Source organism: Chenopodium album, chromosome 13 (assembly GCF_948465745.1).
Source record: "Chenopodium album chromosome 13, dcCheAlbu1.1, whole genome shotgun sequence".
Lineage (NCBI taxonomy): Eukaryota > Viridiplantae > Streptophyta > Magnoliopsida > Caryophyllales > Amaranthaceae > Chenopodium > Chenopodium album.
The window spans coordinates 40,371,290-40,390,954 of NC_137846.1; the positions used below are offsets into that span (position 1 = coordinate 40,371,290).

General features: G+C 32.6%; 1 protein-coding gene across 1 annotated transcript; it reads right to left on the bottom strand.

Moving 5' to 3' along the window:
* Window positions 1-6,785: 6,785 nt before the first annotated feature.
* On the bottom strand, window positions 6,786-9,463 carry LOC145575504 (deacetoxyvindoline 4-hydroxylase-like). Its single transcript, XM_081633367.1, has 4 exons — window positions 9,170-9,463; window positions 8,968-9,095; window positions 7,242-7,566; window positions 6,786-7,120 (listed from the first exon to the last, which is right to left on the bottom strand). Exons 1-4 carry the CDS (start codon window positions 9,461-9,463, stop codon window positions 6,848-6,850), a joined length of 1,020 nt encoding a protein of 339 aa, XP_081489493.1. The 3' UTR covers window positions 6,786-6,847.
* Window positions 9,464-19,665: the final 10,202 nt, after the last annotated feature.

Below are 19,665 nucleotides of genomic sequence, written 5' to 3' on the forward strand. Positions count from 1 at the left end.
TTTACCATTGTGATACACATGTTACCAGAACAATTTTTAATCCATCAGAGGGTTTTTTTATCACAATTATTGCCTAATTGGTTCCCTCAACAACAACTTACAATTGAAGTTGTTGGAGCAATTCCAACTAAACATTTTGTTGTGTGAAATGAGTCCCTTCATCATGTGAATTTGTGACCCAAACAGACACTCCATTAGGGGACTCATACATCAGGTAAGAACACTCTAATCAATGGGACTCATGAAGTGACACACATAGTTAGGCAACAACATTGTTCTCTCTTAGATTAGTCATTGAGAACACTCATTGAGGGACTCATACTTGAAGGGACTGCCCAACACACACAAACACAGCCTACAAGGTCATCATCATTCATCATTTCACAATTCCCACAGCCATTGACACTAATGAACCCCCAAAACCCAAAACAAGCCAACAATTGCAAACAACAGCCAACATATCAGCCATCAATTTCCAATGAATTATCAACAACACATAATAGCAGCCAACATATCAGCCAAAAATAGACAGATCATCCAACATATACCAGTTATTACCAAATGAAAACCATAATCTGCCAACATACACCAGAAACAGGCAACAATTACAATCATTAATCCATAGTATACCCAGAAAATCACAACATACAGTAGCCCACAAATCATCAACAACAAGCAACAATGATACTGTATATAAGCCAGATCAGAACAACAGGGGAACTCAAAAACAAAGAGCATGTAATTCAAAGAATTTAAAGGTCAGAAAAGGGTTACGCTGCGAATTTATGAAGAGCATTAGTTGGAAGGGCTGTAGTCCCCCCCAACATCATCTTCCTCGGTGCCAGGGGAGCCAGATCTACCCCTTTTCTTGCCAGAAACAGCTCCATCAACCTTCTCAGCAACAGATCCGTCGACTTTCTCAGCACATTCGACCTTCTCAGCCACCGTAGCATCGGTCTTGTCAGCCTTATCAACCAACAACGAAGGTTCAGCATCCTTCTCCTTCAAGTCGGCACTCTTCTTAACCAGATATGCACCTTTTGACCCTTGACCTTCGTCATAGGAGTCTAAAGGAGCAAGCTTGGCACTGCCACCATACCTCCGTTTCATGTCCAAGTACATTGCGATTTTGGTGCCGATCAACCTCATTTTTCCGGTACGACGGTTACATTTGTAGGTTGCAATAACATCCAGATCTGGGTTGTTCTCATTTGGGGCACTCATTTTTGGTTGATTTTTCAGAGAAGGAAGTAAACAGGAAGACAAGAGAGAGCAAGTTCACGAATTAGGGTTTGAAAAAAAAGAGGAGAGAGTGTGTGGTAGCCTAGATTAGAAGAGGATAAGAGAGAGGGAATTGAGATCTGGAACGTTCTCCAGATTTAAAGGCTTCAATAGCCGTATTAATGGAGGTGGTTGGAGGTTGAGTAGACGAGGTTGGTGAGAAGATGAATGATGAATTAATGAAATGAAGAGAGAAAGGATCCAGATCTTTTTTTTTGGTGGGAGTCATTAGATTAAAGTTGTAGATAAGTGAGATAATTAATTAACATAACAAACTGAGTTAGAAAATAATCAGTTTATAATAAGGGCAAGAAGGTCATTTTATCACCCAAAAAGTTACTAAAAAAGGAAAAAAAAATTTGTTGCAAATAATTGTTAGCACCCATTTTAGGTAAATGTTGCACATAACCGTTAACGGAGGAAGTATAAAAAGAATTCCAGATTTTTGTCTAGACTACTAATTGGTGAGTGGTGAGGTATCATTTAACATGCTTCCTTACTAAACACTACCAACTGAGGATCTATATTCTGAAATGGTGTTTGTAGTCCGTAAATTTAAAATTATTCGCTGTAATCTCGGATCAACAAGGTATTATATGGTCTTTTCACTGATATGTATTTATGGTTTGTTTTACAAGAAGCTGATTGTTTTCATAGTCCAAGCTGGTTTTCTTCTTATTACAATTGGTTGTACAATTACATTGAAGAATTGGGTCTATCCAACTGTTTTGAGCACTTGACTGCTCCCTTGCTACTGTCTCCCTTTTGCTGCTCCTGTGGTGTTACTCCCTACTTTCTACTGCTCCATTATTGCTGCCCCCCTCTTTTTGTTGCCCCCATCTTGGGTACATGATAATCCAATATGAATACACATCAGGTTGCTTCCTCAGCTAAAAAGTTGTCACTTAATTAATTGTCCCTTCTTTATCTCTCTGTAGTTAGCTTTTTTTGGTTGGCCTGTATGTTGTCAGATTCACTTGTATCTTCAAGGAGTAAAGTTTTTTTTTTTTTTTTTTATTACATACAATGTTCAGGCACATATCAAAAGTGATATCAGATGCATCTAGCTTGTGGTAGTCACATTTCAGGTTGGAGTTCACTCAAGCAAAGGTCAATAGAGTTTTGAGCTAGTTTAGGCACTAGATTCATCAGAATAATTAAATAATTTTGTAAAGAATGACTTTCCTAAGTGTATGTCTCTGATGTTACCTGAGTAGTCTCCCCATATTTCAAGCAACTTCTAGCTTGTGTATGTGATAGGTTGTGATATCAAACACCTGTTATCTTGTGTATATGATAGTTTGGTCTAGTTCAGGCACCTCCGCACGTGCTAGTTGAAGGAGTTATGTCTTTGAGAAGTGTAATTACTAGATATATTAAGGATCACTATTATGGAGATAATAAGTTCATTCTTTTGGGTCGTATGTCTGTTGCTAGATATGACAAATGATATTTGAGCTAGTCAAATAGTCTAAATTAAAGCCTATTAGAATGGATCCTATGAGTTCACACAACAAGGGTATTGGGTTAAACAAGTTAGAGGCCATTAATGGGCCTTATGAGATCATGACAAACCATAAAGAGTGTTGGGCTAAAGTAGTTTGATTAGGATTAGGAGTTTGGGCTTGACATGGACTCTTATTTAGATATATGATTTATAATAAGATCTATGACTTAGATTGACATAACAATTGACAAGTCAATTAATTTTAACTCAAGCAACCAAGTCCCAAAACCCTAATTCTCTCTCTCTCCTCCCCTCGTCCGTACGGATGGCCACTTAGGTGGCGCGTGTGGTGGTTCGTGGTTAGTTCGTCTTTCTCTCTTCTCCGTAGAAGGTCAATTAAAGGGTTCAATTGCAACTAACTAGCATTAGTGAAGGTTTAATCAGTGCCCGTGGACCAAGTAGAGGAATCACGTTTGGGGTTCTTTGTCTCTCGTTTGTTCTTGCTCGATCGCTAGTGGATTCACGCTTTAAAGGTATTATTAATTGTTCTTTATGTGTTATGCATTGATCTTGGTTTTTAGATGCTTATGAATAAGATTCATGCAATTCCGCTTATAGTATCTAAAGTCCGCTTATAGTCTCCCTGTATTTCAAGCAACTTCTAGCTTGTGTATGTGATAGGTTGTGATATCAAACACATGTTATCTTGTGCATATGATGGTTTGGTCTAGTTCAGGCACCTCCGCACGTGCTAGTTGAAGCACCTAAGAAATTGAAATTTGAACTACTTTAGGTACCTCTTAGCTTGTGTATGTAATAGATTGTGCTAGTTTCATACACTTAAGAAACTGAAAATTGACCTAGTTCAGGCACCAAGCGTCTGCTACGCTATGTTTTAGTTGTATTTTATATGTGAGGTTGTTTTATTGCTCTCCCCTCAACAATAAAAGCAATTATATTTGTATGTGACAGTTTAGTCAGATACAATTATATGTATGTGATAGCTAGTTTAGTCATAGCATAGTTTTAGTGAAATTACTAGTTTTGATTTATGTATTGAATTTATCTATGACTAGTTTTGTCTAATAAGTGATTGAAGTTTTTCTTGTGAGTTTTGATGCTTATTTTCTTTTATATCCCCTTTGTTTGATGCATTGACCATGTTGGAAGAGTTCACTTGGTCACTATCTGAAACAACCCTTTTTTAATTTTGGCTTTTTTATATACGTATATATTTCTTTCCCATGCAGAATTTTGTCACAATATCAAGTGCTCAGTGTTAACTGCTGCTATCCCATACAGAACAGTCAAATTTGTGAAGTAGACAAAATTGTCAAAATTTGAAGGTTGACCATTGTATCAATTAACTAACTAGCTTTGTTTTAGTTGTAGAGTATTATTTATTGTGAATTATGAGAGAAATATTTGTAATTTACAAGTACATCAATTCAATATAGTTTACAAGATGTCGCTTAAAGTCGGTCTTATATATTTGTTAGATTGATATTTGTTGTATTTTATAAAAGTTTATTAACAATAAATGGTCTTTACATTAAAAAAAATATATATAAATTAGTGTACGGTGGTGGCAGTAGAGGAATTTGATACTTGTAGACACCCAATTGTGTCTCCCCAAAACCAAACCCGGTGATGAATATTTTTCACGTCGAATCATAATCGAATGAAGTGAAAGTGTGGAAAGTCTAGTGTTGCGGTTAGTTTTTATTTCTCTTCTTTCTCTCTGTTTTCAAAAACCTATTTTATAAAAATAGCCAATCCAGTTTAGTTTGGTCTATGGCAAGGGTCCAATAATAGTGTAGTTGGATTGGGCTCGAAAAGAGCTTTCCAATGATATATTATAAGCCTAATTCCGATGAATAATGAGGAATTTATGGCCAAATTACTAAACTGGGCCCGGTTTGACCTTTATATGCGGCCCAATGATCTAGAGGAGGGCCTATTATAATTCCTAATGCAATTAGGATTGATTATAGTCTTCTAGAATCTTTTAGAAGGTTCTTTTGAATCCTACTGTGATTAGCATTGATAATTGAGTTTTATGAGTTTTATTTAGAATAAAAGAAGTGTTTTAAATGAAATTACAGTTTTACCCCTCGTACGCTTAATTTTATCAAAATATGAAAACGTGTGGAAAAAACTGCCTGCAGCGCCGCACCACAGGCTGTCGCCTGGCGACAGATGCTGGTGTGGCGACAACGTCGTGTTTTATTCTTCTCGAAACTCTGATTCTTTTTTATCATATTCCGGCTGATTTTCGTTATAAATAACGTCCTTAAACCTCCCTTTTTCAATTACCAACTCTCATTAAGAATTTCTTGATACTCTCTCTCTCTTTCTAAACCAACTTTTCACAAACAAAATTCCGCATTCACAAGACCTAGACACACCTAGCCCAAGTTCGAAGTTGCCTTCGCCCTAGACGTGAAAGGTTATAATTTCTGAGGGTTTGGTTCCAAATCTCTATTTCCATTATTTAATTTAATTGTTTTGTTTATTATTTTCCTTGAAGTTACTAACACGTGTATTTTGTTATTAGAAAGAGATACGAGGCATCCAAGTAAGTACTTTAATTGCTTTATTATGATATAGAAATCATGTTTAGATTTTTATTTTGATTCCTAGTATCATGTTAGGATGTTTTATTGCTTCCTAGTATCATGTTTAGGGTTAACTAATATTTCTAATATCATGTATGATTGTTATGATGCTTCCTATTTCTTTCTCAATATCATGTTAGTATCATGTTAGGGCTAAAGCTTTGATCTTTATTGTTTAGTGACATGCTAAGATTTGTCATTAATCTTGTTAGTATCATGCCTAGGATCTTGCTATTATTATGCTTTAACATGATTATTATGATTATGATTATTATTATGGTGATTATTATGTTGCTTGATATTATATTTTATTGTTATTGCTTGATCACGCCTTTTATGTATGTTTAAAGGGAATTTGCACTTGTAATCACGCTTAATAAGATAATTAATAATCTTGTTTAGGGTTAATTTGATTATAATTCAAGTGATCACCAATAATAGATTTATTTGTGCATTAATATTCAACCAACACAGATAAGCAGGTTTAGGGTTAATCTATTGATTGCATGTTAGTCAGAAAGCGCACATGAATACGAGTAGAATAAAGTAGAGGCCTATTATTAGGGCAGGTTTAATCTCTTTTAGGTTGGATTTGTACCTTCATCCCCGAACACTAGTCATAATTCCAGACCTATTGGAGTTAACGATCTCTTGGATCATTAAGGGGTGTAACCTTCACCCTGTGAACGGTTACAAGTTCCTAAAACTTGTTGGCGACTCTTTTGCTCTACCTTCCTTCCCTTTGGACGCCACCATACTTAAGTGTATGATCACAGTGGGGTTCAAGTGTGGGATGGCTTGAAATATTCCCTACATTACTGCTACCATTTTATTTATTTATTTTTTTATAATAAAAACACTATTCGTAACTGGCGTTAAGCTGTGCCAGTTACAAATAATACTTTATTTGTAATCGACATAACTTAACGCTAGTTACAAATAGTATGCTTTTTAACTTGGAAAATAGCCTATTTGTAACTGGCGTTAGGTTAAGCCAGATACGAATAGTACATTATTTGTAACTAACATTAGCCGGTTACAAATAATTTTCACTAGTTGTAACAGTAGCATTCGCAACCAACAATGCCAGTTACAAAAAGTCAATTTTGCCAGTTATAAATAGCATTTTTTCTACTAGTGATTCTTGATTATATAGTTTGATGCTTATAAGAACCAACATGCATGCTTCAGTACAATATAATATTAAAATGTGAAACTTGAACTACATTAAACTATTATTAACAGCACAAAAATTTTTATATGACACGAAAATAATATTTATATAATAAAGATAAAACAAATCATGATAAACAAAACACTAATTTTATTTAAAGGCATTCATGCTACAAAGTGCATAATAAAGATCTTTTTTAAAAAAACGCACATAGTAATTAAAGGTTTTCATGAATTATAATGGAAACATATATTGCTATAAAGGTCATAAAGTTTGTTTATTCTGTAGCAATTAAACACAAATTTGTAGCATGCTCCCCCATGATAATTAGTTGTCGTCACCATGGTATTGAAGTTTGAATTCATCAAGATTGGCTCCAACCTCATCAAGTGATTTCGAGAAAAAGCTTTTGATGAGGCCCTCGGTTGAGAATTTCTTATAAATAGGTGGATTTTCCTCTGATGTTAATTCTTTTATTGGACCATGTATCTTCTGAGACGAATAAATTCCATTATAATTTATTGCAATGGAAATCCTTCGTCCAATTGTTTTCGCAATCACTCTATGGCAAACTCCTTTTATCATATCATTAGTTATCATCTGTAAGATATAAGATAGATATAAATATATGTAACACAACAACAGAAAGCTTAAAAATTACACACTAATATAAGAATTAGCAATTTTAATAATTTAGTTTAAGAAGTAAAAAAAACAAAACCTGAAGTATTTTTCCAAAGTTAACAATCAAAGCACTAGAAATAGGCTCCACATTAACCCATTTTTTTTCATGAAGGACCTGGAGGCCACCAATATTGTCTTGTAAGAGTAATGTGATAAATGAAGTATCAACATGAGCATCTAATCCAATGGTCAATTCTGGTTCTGGACATGCTGGGTAATAACTGTTAATTATGGCCCAGCTTTTTGTACATTTTGCCATATTTCCAAGACAATCAGGTTCAAGTCCAAGACCTAATGATATTGACATAAGTATGCGATCAGCTAGCTTATGGATATGGTCAACATACTCCAATGTCACATCCCTGCAAAAAGAATTCATTATATAAAAATCAATATTTAAAACAAACCATTTGAATAATATATAACATAGTTATGCGTATTGCACATCAGAAGCAATTTAATTTGTTTTGATGGTCTGAATTTGTTAGGGATAAATGCACGGGTGATTTTATTTGGTTGTCTCATATGAAAAACAAAAACCAATGACTAACATGTACATTATTTTAATAATCAGTTGCTTTATACGTTGAGGGATGACAAAGAGTTGAATTTGGATCAAATTCTATTGGATCTAGATCCACCTTCATTCTCTAGAGGTGAGTCTAAATTCGTGGATCCAAAATTTTGAGATCTAGACTAGATCAACTGAATCCATGTGAGCTTTTTTTGCAATAAAAGTTATTATTGTAGATATTTCTTTTATAAAATTCAAGTGCAATTTTATTTTTAAGTTTATTTATTTGATTCCGCACTTATACATCAATTTTTCAAAATAACAAAAACTAAAGTTATAAAATCACTAAAAATAATTCCTCCTTTTCATTTTAGTTCACACATTTCATTTATCCACAATTTTTCAATACATAACTTCAAATATTATATCAATTAATATTTGAAAAAAAGAGACTGTGATAAATCAAACAAGACCTCTCATATTGATTTACTTATTAAGAATAAATCACAAAAATAAGTCAAAGTAACTTATGTATATATAGTGCTCAAATCAATTAAAAAGAAACGGATGGCGTATATATTAAAAAAATAAAGTTTTCAAATAAAATCAATAATATAAGAAACAGTTAAAGTAAGATCCATTGGCCGCCAAATCTAAACTAGATTAAAAACTAGTAATAAAGTATATTATGCCTATCAGAAACAGATTTGGATCCGTTGAGTCCAAAACTAGAGGATTTTAAATCTTACAAAAGGGAACTAGACTCACCGTATCTTGGTTGGATAAAAGAACCATTTCCATCCCTACATATACTACTTATTTGTTTAAGAACCAAGGCCTAATACACTTTTTTTGTAGCAGACTATTTGATACATATATATACAGGCTTAGATTTTAGGAAAAATTATATCTCCTCTGCCACGAACTAAAAATCTCGTTTGCCTTTACCACAAGTTTTGAAAAAGGAGAATAAAAAGAAAAACTATGGAGGTTTGTTTTTTAAAGATAAATATTTATATAGAATTTGTAGTTTAAAGTGGAAAAAAAAAATATTAAGGTTTGCTTGTTTAAAAGTAAACGGAAAAAAAAGGTGAAATGAATTTTTATTTAGGTACAAGGTTTATGAGTGAATTAGAAATTTATTTAGTTATGAAGAGAGTATATATCTTATGTATGATAACAACATTTTTGTAATTCAATATTAGAAAATAAATAAGTGTGCATTGTGTGAGACAAATAATTAACTTACCTGCATATAATAGGCAACTCTTGAGGATCAACTTCGCCATTAGTAAGTCGAGCGTTCACATACAAAGTGTCTCTCCAATTTGCAGCCTTTGACTGATACAAGTCATGGTTGCTAAAAAAGTACACAGGCTTTGTTCATGAAACATTCGACTTCGTTTAATCATTGATTCTAACAACTCCTTAGGAATCCCATGGTTTATCACTTGAAAAAAACCCCATTCCTTTGATGCCATAATAGTTTCCTTGATGATCTTAGCAGTGCGATCTTCATTTTCACCAAAATGTGCAAAGTCTATTATTGGCACACTTATATCATTGGAACATGTACCAAAATCTTTTAAACGATCCTCAAGCGGTCTAACAAACATGCTAGGAATTTTTTGGATTCCTGCATCTACAAGCCCTTTAACCCCAAGTTTTCCTTCATCGAATGCCTTGAGTTCATTAAGTCGATCGTAACTACTTTGTGTTTCATTAAAGGCGCTTTGGGTGTCCATTGGATTTTACAACCTTTCTTTGATGTAATAACTTTAAAAGATTTTTTTTTTTTTGTTTTCTTTTGGCTTGTATTATTTTAGAGTTGATGAAAAATCTAAGAAAACTTGTTCGTTATATAATATTCGTAGATCAAATGCATGAGGAAATCATGGGCTAATCAAAATGCTAATCCATGTGAATCTCATTAATTTATTAAAATAATCAATAGACAACTAATAAATTGGTAAATCAAATTGCTTATCCATGTGAATCTCATGAATTGGACAACTAAGCTAATGTAATCACTTACTTATCCATGTAAATCTCATTAATTGGAAATAATCAATAGACAAGCTAGTGTGATCACTTGCTTATCCATGTGAATCTCATTAATTGGAAATAATCAAAGACAGCTATGCTAGTGTAATCACCTTTCTTATCCATGTGAATCTCATTAATTGGAAATAATCAATAGACAGCTATGCTAGTGTAATCAACTTTCTTATCCATGTGAATCTCATTAAAAGAAAATTAAATAATCAATAGACAGCTAAGCTAGTGTAATCACTTGCTTATCCATGTGAATCTCATTAAATAGAAATAATCAATAGACAACTAAAATAGTGTAATCACTTGATAATTCATATGAATCTCATTAATAGGAAACAATCAATTGATAGCTAAGCTAGTGTAACCACTTGCTTATACATGTGAATCTCATTAATTGGAAATAATTAATAGACAAGCTATAGTGTAATAACCTTTATTATTCCTGTGAATCTCATTGATTGAAAATAATCAATAAAAAAATATGGTATAGTAATGTAATCACTTACTTATTCATGTGAAACTCATTAAATGAAAATTAAATAATCAATAGACAACTGATAAGATAGTGTACCATGTGAGTCTCATTAATTGGAAATAATCAATCGACAGCTAAGCTATAGTGCAATAGCTTGCTTATCCATGTGAATCTCATCAATTGGAAATAACCAAAAGACAACTAATTTAAGGTAATGTAGTCACCTTGCTTATCCATGCATGTGATTCTTATTAATGGGAAATAATCAATAGACAACTAAGCTACTACATGAGATGTATATACGAGGTCATTGCTTTATCATGTGAGAAAATGGTCTTATACAAGTCTTCATGACATACTCTGTAATGCCTCGTATTGTCGAACCACTATTTTATGTGCATTTTAACATATTAAACCTAGCTAATTTCTAATTTAAAATTTCAATTTCTAATTAAAGTTAATTTAATCATCAAAATCGTTATTTTGATTTGTGTGTCATCCCAAGCTTTTGAAACCCTAGTTTTAATAATTTGACGATACAATTGAAATTTATTATTTAAAATATTTTATATTTGAGTTTTAATCAATTCAATTATATTAGACATGTTTGAATCAATATTAGCCTTAAAGGGTGTAGACACCTGATTGTGTCTCCCCAAAAACCAAACCCAGTGATGAGTATCTTTCACGTCATTGAATATAGAACAAGGTGAAATGTTGAAGATTCTCGTGAATTCTTCTGTTTTCTAAAATGTAGTAATAAAAATAATTCATTTTTGTCTTGTATCCCATTTATGAAAAACATCCAACCCACTTTAGTTTGGTCCATAATATGGATCCAATAGTTTTGCAGTTGGATGAGGTTTGAAAAGACCTTTCCAATGATATATTTTAAGCCCAATTCCAAGTTATAAAGAGGAAGTTATGGCCAAAATACTAAACTAGGTCTTAACTGAGTTTTATGGGCGACCCAATGATCATGTGGTGGGTCCATTAACTATAATTATATTCCTAAACTCATTAGGATTTATCCTAGTCTTCTAGAATCTTCTAGAAGGTTATTTTAAGTTCTAATGGGATTAGGATTTTTAAAAAAATAAGGAACTCTAATTGGAATAAAGCAAGTGTTTTTAAAAGATTAAATCCTATTTAATTAAAGATTAGTACAGACTCCAAGTAACCTAATTTGATTAGGAGAAGGACTCAGTACGGAAACTTGATCATACAACAACCATCGCGCCGCGATGGGCTTATCGCCATGTGTAGACACCCAAATGTGTCTCCCCAAAACCAAACCCAGTGATGAATACCTTTCACGTCATTTGATTATCGAACGGGGTGAAAGTGTGAAAATTCTAGTGATGTAGATGTTTTTATTAAAATATCTCTCTTTCTGTTTTCAAAAATGCTTATTCTTTCACTCTATTTATGAAAATAGCCAGTCCAATTTGGTTTGGTCCATGATAAGGGTCCAATAATAGTGTAGTTGGATTGGGCTCAAAAAGTGCTTTCCAACGATATATTATAAGCGTAATTCCGATGAATTGAATAAAGAGGAAGTTATGGACTAAATTAGATTTGGCCCAAAATGATTTTACATGTGGCCCAATGATCTAGAGGAGGGCGTATTAATTATTATTCCTAAAGTTGTTAGGATTGATTTTTATCTTCTAGAAATATCTAGAAGGTTCTTTTTAATTCTAATAAGATTATGATTGATAATTATATTTTAAAGAGTTTTATTTTGAATAAAATATGTGATTTGTCACAAATCTGATTTTAATCTGCTTAACGTGGAATTAGCTACTTAATCGTATTAAGAAGATGATTCCGCATACAAAACGCGTTTTAATGTTGACTTAGCGCGAGACGACAAAGCTGTCGCCTGGCGCTGCTCTTGTCGTCTGGCGCTAACTCCTAACATTGGCGACATGAGTTATTTTATTTCGAATATGACTTGATTTGATTCCGAGCTATTTTTTCTATAAATAGGGATCGTATCTCCCTGTTTTTAATCATTCACAACCATCATCTCTCTCTATTCTCTGTAAAAGCTAGAAGCTTATTCTCTCTCTATTCTTTTTTCTAAACCTTCCCTCTTACAAAATTCCTCATACATTAGTTCTAGACACACCTAGCCAAGTTCGAAGTTGCCTTCGCCCTAGACGTGAAAGGTTGATAATTTCTGAGGGTTTGGTCCCTAATCTCTATTTCAATTATTTTAATTAATTGTTTGATTTAATATTTTCCTTGAAGTTACTAACGCGTGTATTTTGTTATTAGAAAGAGATACGAGGCATGTAAGTAAGTAATTTAATTATTTTGTTATTATTTTGATATAGAAATCATTTGATTATTTTGATTCTTAGTATCATGTTAGGATGTTTTATTGCTTCCTATATCATGTTTAGGGTTAACTAATATTTCTGATATTATGCATGTTTATGATGCTTCCTATTTCTTTCCTTCTATCATATTAGTATCATGCCTAGGATCTTGCTATTAATATTATGCTTTATGATGATGATTGTGATTATATATTGTTGCTTGATATTATTATTATTTATTGTTATTGCTTGATCACACCTTTTATGCATGTTTAAAGGGAATTTGTACTTGTAATCACGCTTAATAAGATAATTAATAATCTTGTTTAGGCTAATATGATTATAATTCAAGTGATAGCCAATAATAGGTTTGTTTGTGCATTAATATTCAACCAACATAGATTAAACAGATTTAGGGTTAACCTAATGATTGCATGTTAGTCAGAAAGCGCACATGAATATGAGAAGAATAAAGTAGAGGCTTATTTTTTGGGCAAGTTCAATCTCTTTTAGGTTGGAGTTGTACCTTCATCCCCGAACATCCAGTCATGGTTCCAGACCTATTGGAGTTAACGATCTCATGGATCGTTAAGGGGTGTAACCTTCACCCTGTGAACGGTTTACAAGTTCCTAAAACTTGTTAGCGACTCTTTTACTCTAGCTTCCTTTCCTTTGGACGCCACCATGCTTAAGTGTATGATCACAGTGGGGCTCAAGTGTGGGATGGTTGAAATACTCCCTACACCATGCGATGGAGCTATCGCATCGCGATAGTCCTGTCAAGTCGCGATGGAGCCAGTTTTACCCTGAGTCTGATTCTGACTCTTTTATATCGTTTACGGTCGAATTTTCTCTATAAATAGGGTCTTTTTACCCCATTTTCAATCATCAACAATCATCTATTCTTTCTCTCTTTAAGCTAGAAGCTTATTCTTTCTTTTTCTTGATTTCTAAGCCTTTCTACACCTTTTCAAGATACGCAATTCCTCATTCACGAGACTCGAATACACTTAGCCAAGCTCGAAAATGCCTTAAACCCCGACGTGAAAGGTTGATAGTTCTGAGGGTTTGGTCCCAAATCTAATTTCAATTATTTTAATTGTTTGATTTAATATTTTTTATTAAAGTTACTAACGTGTGTATTGTTTTGATAGAAAGAGGTACGAGGCTTCAAAGTGAGTAATTATATTGCTCTATTTCTATAGAAATCATGCTTTGATTGTTTTATTAATTCCTTTTATCATGTTAGGATGCCTTTATTGCTTTCTGGTATCATGTTAGGGTTAAAGCTTTGATTTTTAATGTTTAGTGACATGCTAGGATTTGTTATTAATCATGTTAGTATCATGTCTAGGATCTTGCTATTACTATTATATATTATTCTTTGATTGAGATTGATATTATGATGATTGTTGTTGTGTCATATTATTATGTTGCTTGATATTATTGTTATTGCTTGATCACGCCCTCTCTTACAGGTTTAAAGGGAATTTGTACTCGAAATCACGCTTAATAAGATAATTAATAATTTGATTTTAGGCTAATATGATTTTTATTCAAGTGATCATTAATAATAGATTTGTTTGTGCATTAATGATCAACCAACATAGATTAAACGGGTTTAGGATTAATATATTGATTGTACGTTGTTTGGAAAGCGCACATAAATATGAGAATAGCAAAGTAGAGGCCTATTTAGGGCAGGTTCAATCTCTTTTAGGTTGGATTTGTACCTTCAACCTCAAATATCTAGTCATGATTCAGGACCACAATGGAATTAGCGATCTCTGTGATCGTGAATGGTTTAAAATTTCCTAAAACTTGTTGGCAACTCTTTTGCTCTAACTTCTTTTCCTTTGGACGCCACCATGCTTAAGTGCATGATCACAGTGGGGCTCAAGTGTGGGATGCTTGAAATATTCCCCACAAAGAGTGATTCCTTAAGCTTAAGTGTCAATTTAGTAAGTGTTACACTTAAATTATATGTAATTTTGATGTTTAACATTGCGATTGATACGAGTCATCATGGGTGATTCCTTGACTACAGTGCCAATTTGATAAGTATAAAATGAATAATATTATTATTTTCACATTTCGTCTTCTTATAATGCTTTTATGTAAATAGGAACCTATATTTGTGTGTGTGTGTGTGTGTGTGTATTTGTTTGTGATTTAACTTATTATTATTATTATTATTATTATTATTATTATTATTATTATTATTGTAATTATTTTTTATATTATTATTGAGATATCAATAATTTATAATATCGTGTTAAAACGCGTTTCAAATCGCCTCCGATACTTCTGTTCCCTAATCTAGTTTTGGGCCTATTATTTGTTGTTTAAGTTCGAGCTTTTAAGCGGCTTTTGGACCTAGCTTTAGGTGAGTAAGTGAGCAGCAATGAGGGCCTAATACACTCTTTTCTTAAGTTTAACAAACACATCCTAAGTGAGCCCAAAAGGGCGGTTAGTCTTAGCTGTACCCTAGTCCAGCTATCCTAGATGCACCACGCCCTATAAAATGAAAATTTATTGAAAAAATATGAACAACATTAAAAAAATGAACATTCAAAATGAAAACGTAAAACATGAACATTTAATACTAAGAATTAAACATGTTTTAAAAAATGATCATTTAGTATATTAAAAAAGAATATGATTATCATATATGCATAAAATTTCTATACCACGACTTTAAAATGATCATTTTGTAAAAAAGAAATTATGAACACGTAAAATAAAATTAAACATCTAGTAATAGAAAATGAACACGTAAAAAAATAAACATTTAATAATCAAAAGTAAACACGTCAAAAAAATATGAACATTTAGTATATTAAAAATGAGCATTTATCATACAATCATTTATAAAATGAACATTTCATCAAAATATATGAACACATAAAAAAAGAAAATTTAGTACAAAAAAATAAACATGTAAAAAATGAACACGTCAAAAAAATAATAATGAACATTTAGTATATTAAAAAAAAAGAGCATGATTTTCATCTAGTACCTCTGGTCCAAATTACTTGCAACTTTGGGGTATTATTTGTGAGATATAAAATATTCCAAAATTGCGAGTAATTTGGACCAAAGGTAGTATTCATATTGGTTAAAAATTCATTGTATACAATTAATTAACAAAAAATTAAGATTTTTACAGTGTACTAAATGTTAGAATATGTACATTTTTATGTACTAAATGTTCGTTTTTATAGTGTACTAAATGTTCGTTTTGTAAAAAAATGTTCAATTTTAAAGTAATGCATGTTCATTTATTTTCACAGAAATTATACACAAGTTCGATTGTAATTAATTTAACTCTTAAAATTTGAATATCCACCTTAAATCTAATCTTGGTTCATCATAGAGGCAATAATTATCGATCTACAACATGATATACTCCCTCCGTTTCAAGTTACTCGCAATAATTACCAAAAATGGTCGTTTCACATTATTTGCAACAAACTTCTTTTTTTTTTCCTTTTATTGTAAGTTTTTTTGTATGATTGTACAAAATTACCCTTACTTTTGTTTTTTAACACCTAAATTAAACTACTGATTTTATCTTAATAACTTAAAATCTACATTGATTAACTTAACCATTTCCACCAAAATCATTCCCTTCTTCATCACTTTCAATTGCCAACCACCACCACCAACCACCATACCCAGAATTTCTCTCTCACCAATCTCCCCTCAATTCAACCACAACACCTCGCCGGAATCTGGGTTGTGGGTTCGAAATTTGGGTTCGTGGGTTTTGTGGTTCGAAATCTGGGTTCGTGGGTTTTAGGGTTCAAAATCTAGGTTCGTGGGTTTTGGGGTTCAGAATCTGGGTTGTGAGTTTTGGGGTTCGAAATCAGGGTTTGTGGGTGGTGGGTGGGTTGTGGGTTTGTGGGTGGTGGTGGATTCGAAATCTGGGTTCGTGGGTTTTGGGGTTCGAAATATGGGTTCGTGGGTGGTGATGGGTTGTGGGTATGTGGATGGTGGTGGATTCAAAATTTGGGTTCGTGGGTGGTGGCGGATTTTGGGTTCTGGGTTTAGGGTTTGTGGGCTATAATTTTGGTTGTTTACTGGTTTTGTGGTGGTGCATGGTTTCGTGGTGTTAAATGGTGGTGTTGGGTGGTTTCGTGGTGCTTGATGGTGGTGTTGGGTGGTTTCGTGGTGGGTGGTTTCGTGGTGTTAAATGGTGGTGTTGGGTAGTTTCGTGGTGCTAGGTGGTGGTAGTGGTTAGTTAATTCAAGTTGCTAGGTGTTGTCAACTTCTTTTTTTTTTTTTTTTTTTTTTTTTTTTTTTTTTTTGAGTTGGATTAACATTAAATTGTATGCCCTTATTTTTCATTAATCATGGTTTCAATATTTTGCCTAGGAGCTCGCAATAACCCCCTTTGTTGCGAGTAACTTGAAACAGAGGGAGTATAAGGAATCACACACAATGCAAAATTGATAGAAATCAACTATTTTATAACATTCACATATTTATAAATCAAAAATTAAAAAAAGATCAAAATTACCTTAAGATTCACGATCACATTGAAGATGATGACGATGAAAAATGCAACAATGGTGACAAATTTGAGAACATCCGAGAAGAAGGACAAAGAAGTTTAAAGATCGAAGGAATGCGAGGTAAGAAAGAAAATTAATTTATGAGGTAGGATTAAAAGAGGAGAGATAAAATTTTGAATTGAGACCAAAACAAAGGAGAGAGAAAATAAATAGATGTAAGAATGAATAAAACCTCCTCTTCTTTTGATTTTTGGTGGCCTATACATCAAGATTACTATTTCTTTTCTATTAAGTTAGAACTGATAGGTTTTAGGCATAGATTAATGTATGGGTAGAAAACATGTCTAGGGGTGGGTTGATATATGATTTTTTCGATCACCTTATGGCTGTTGTAATTGGTGTATTGTAGAGCAGGAATTAGTTATTTTAATCCATGTTTTTGTGCCCAAACTTGATTGATATCAAAGCTTTGATGTTACAAGATCTTTGTATGGTACTTTAATGAGTTTTTATACATGATCTTAAGACTCAAAATACATTATAGGTATTGCTGTAATATTGCTCCTAATGTCTTGCGTTTGAGAGTGTGTAAGCCATGTTTTGGTTTGATTTTTTGCCTAAAAGTATGTATCATTATGTTGAGTATATCCCTAAGGGGAAAGTTTTGGTATGATTTCATGCACAAAGTTGAGTTTGAGGGCTGTTGTATATTCAGGTTTGGAAGCTTTATGAAAATATCATAGACACATTTCTTTAGTCACGTTTGTCAATGCACAAATTCAATCATTAATACCTTTAATTACTGATAAGCAAAAATTATAAAAAGTTGATATTTTGAAAATATACATTGTGACGAATCTAACAAGATCCCACTTGACTATATTTTTGTTCATATGTAAATCACAAAACATGGTCAAAGGGAAGTGTGTAAATAGTGCTAAAGTCAAAACGTGTCAACTAATAAAAAACGGAGGTAGTATTAGGGAGTGAATGTAAAAATTTTTTGGTCAAACTTGTGTCTATTAGTTTATGTCTTTGATGTCATGAGTTCGAGCCCCACCAACTACATTTTCTTAGGAGTAGCCGAGTAGGGAGAACCTATTCATGTGCACAGTAGTGCACATGACTCACCAGTAAAATAATAAAAATTGATGTTCAAATTTTTTTTTTTAAAAAATAAATAAATTAAAGAGACCCGTTATTATAAATAACATGTCTCTTTGATGCTATCAGGACCTTTAATGATGTTAGGTTTTTTTTTTTAAAAAAAAAATATTATTGATGCTGCTATTGTATTTTCATTATATTTAATAAGTTTTTTTTTTTTTTACAAAGATATTTTATAATTAAAGAGAGCAGTTATATTTAATAACCGGTCTCTTAATTTATGTTAATTTTTTATAATTAATAATTTTTGCTTCTATTTATATCCTATATGTGTGCAACTAATTTTAATATTATCCCCCCAAAACTTATCAATTAAATAAAAAATCGTAAAGTTAATGTAATAATTTTATATTACTATTTGTTTGTAACATGTTATTTGATATACGACTTGTAAGATTGAACTTTTAAGTATTATTTGGTTGTAATATGGATTTTTGTGTCCTATTTTTTGATTGAAATCAATTTGGTGAAATATAATTTTTTTTATACGTAGTATAATTTTTGAATTGAAATTAGTTATGAACAACATTTAGAAAAAGAATTTGTACTTTTCACAAGTAATCAATAATTGATGGTGACTCATCACCTCAGAAATCCTAGATCTGTCACTGTAGCCAAGTAGGGGATTCCCACCTTCCGGTCGTCCTTGCCCCTCTACTCTCAAATGTTGACCTGAAATTAGGCCGATTCTATAGGGTCTTTTATCTTACCTTTAAAATTCAATAATACCGCTGTTTCACATTGTTTGTGGAACGTACTCCATCCGTATTTAAATACTTGCTTCATTTTTGCATGCGTGGAGTTTTAGTAGAAATTGAAGAAAATAATAAAATACACCCTTCGTCCCATAATACTTGACACAGTTCTCATTTTCGTCCGTCCCACAATCCTTGACACGTTACTAATTATAGAATGGGATCACTAATAAAAAAAAATATTTTCTCACATTTTCTCTCTTCTCACCTACCCCACTCTCACCCCGCTTGTCGTTTTCTTGTAATATTAAAATACAAAAAAAAATCTTTTATACAATAAACAAATGTTTTAAATAGACAAACTTGTAGTTTTCTTAAACTATGTGTTCACCCCAACGTCTCAAGTATTATGGGACGGAAGAAGTATGAAGGTAGTGGTGTAAGTGGAAGAATAAAAAATTGTAAAAAAACAATAGTAGTTGAGAGAATTGGAAGAGAGAGAATATAAAATTAATAAAATGGAAATTTCACCATATGCCTCTACATTTCTCCTATTCTCTTCCTCCTTCTGCCTAATTTGTTCAGCCTTGTTCTTCAAAGTTCTTGCCCAGCTAACTTCTGCAGACTGGAACACAATAGATGGTTGTTCTGTCTCTTGAATGAACACTTCTATTTCATCCTTCCCTTCATTCCACTCCCACATTTTCAACA

What these genes read in the sequence shown, in the direction of transcription:
- LOC145575504 (XM_081633367.1), bottom strand. Translation starts at nt 9,463, where the DNA reads ATGGACACCCAAAGCGCCTTTAATGAAACACAAAGTAGTTACGATCGA. An exon ending in AGGAATGGGGTTTTTTTCAA is followed by an intron (nt 9,096 to 9,169) that starts GTGATAAACCAT and finishes TCATGAACAAAG; the next exon opens with CCTGTGTACTTTTTTAGCAA. An exon ending in ACTTTGGAAAAATACTTCAG is followed by an intron (nt 7,121 to 7,241) that starts GTTTTGTTTTTT and finishes TATATCTTACAG; the next exon opens with ATGATAACTAATGATATGAT.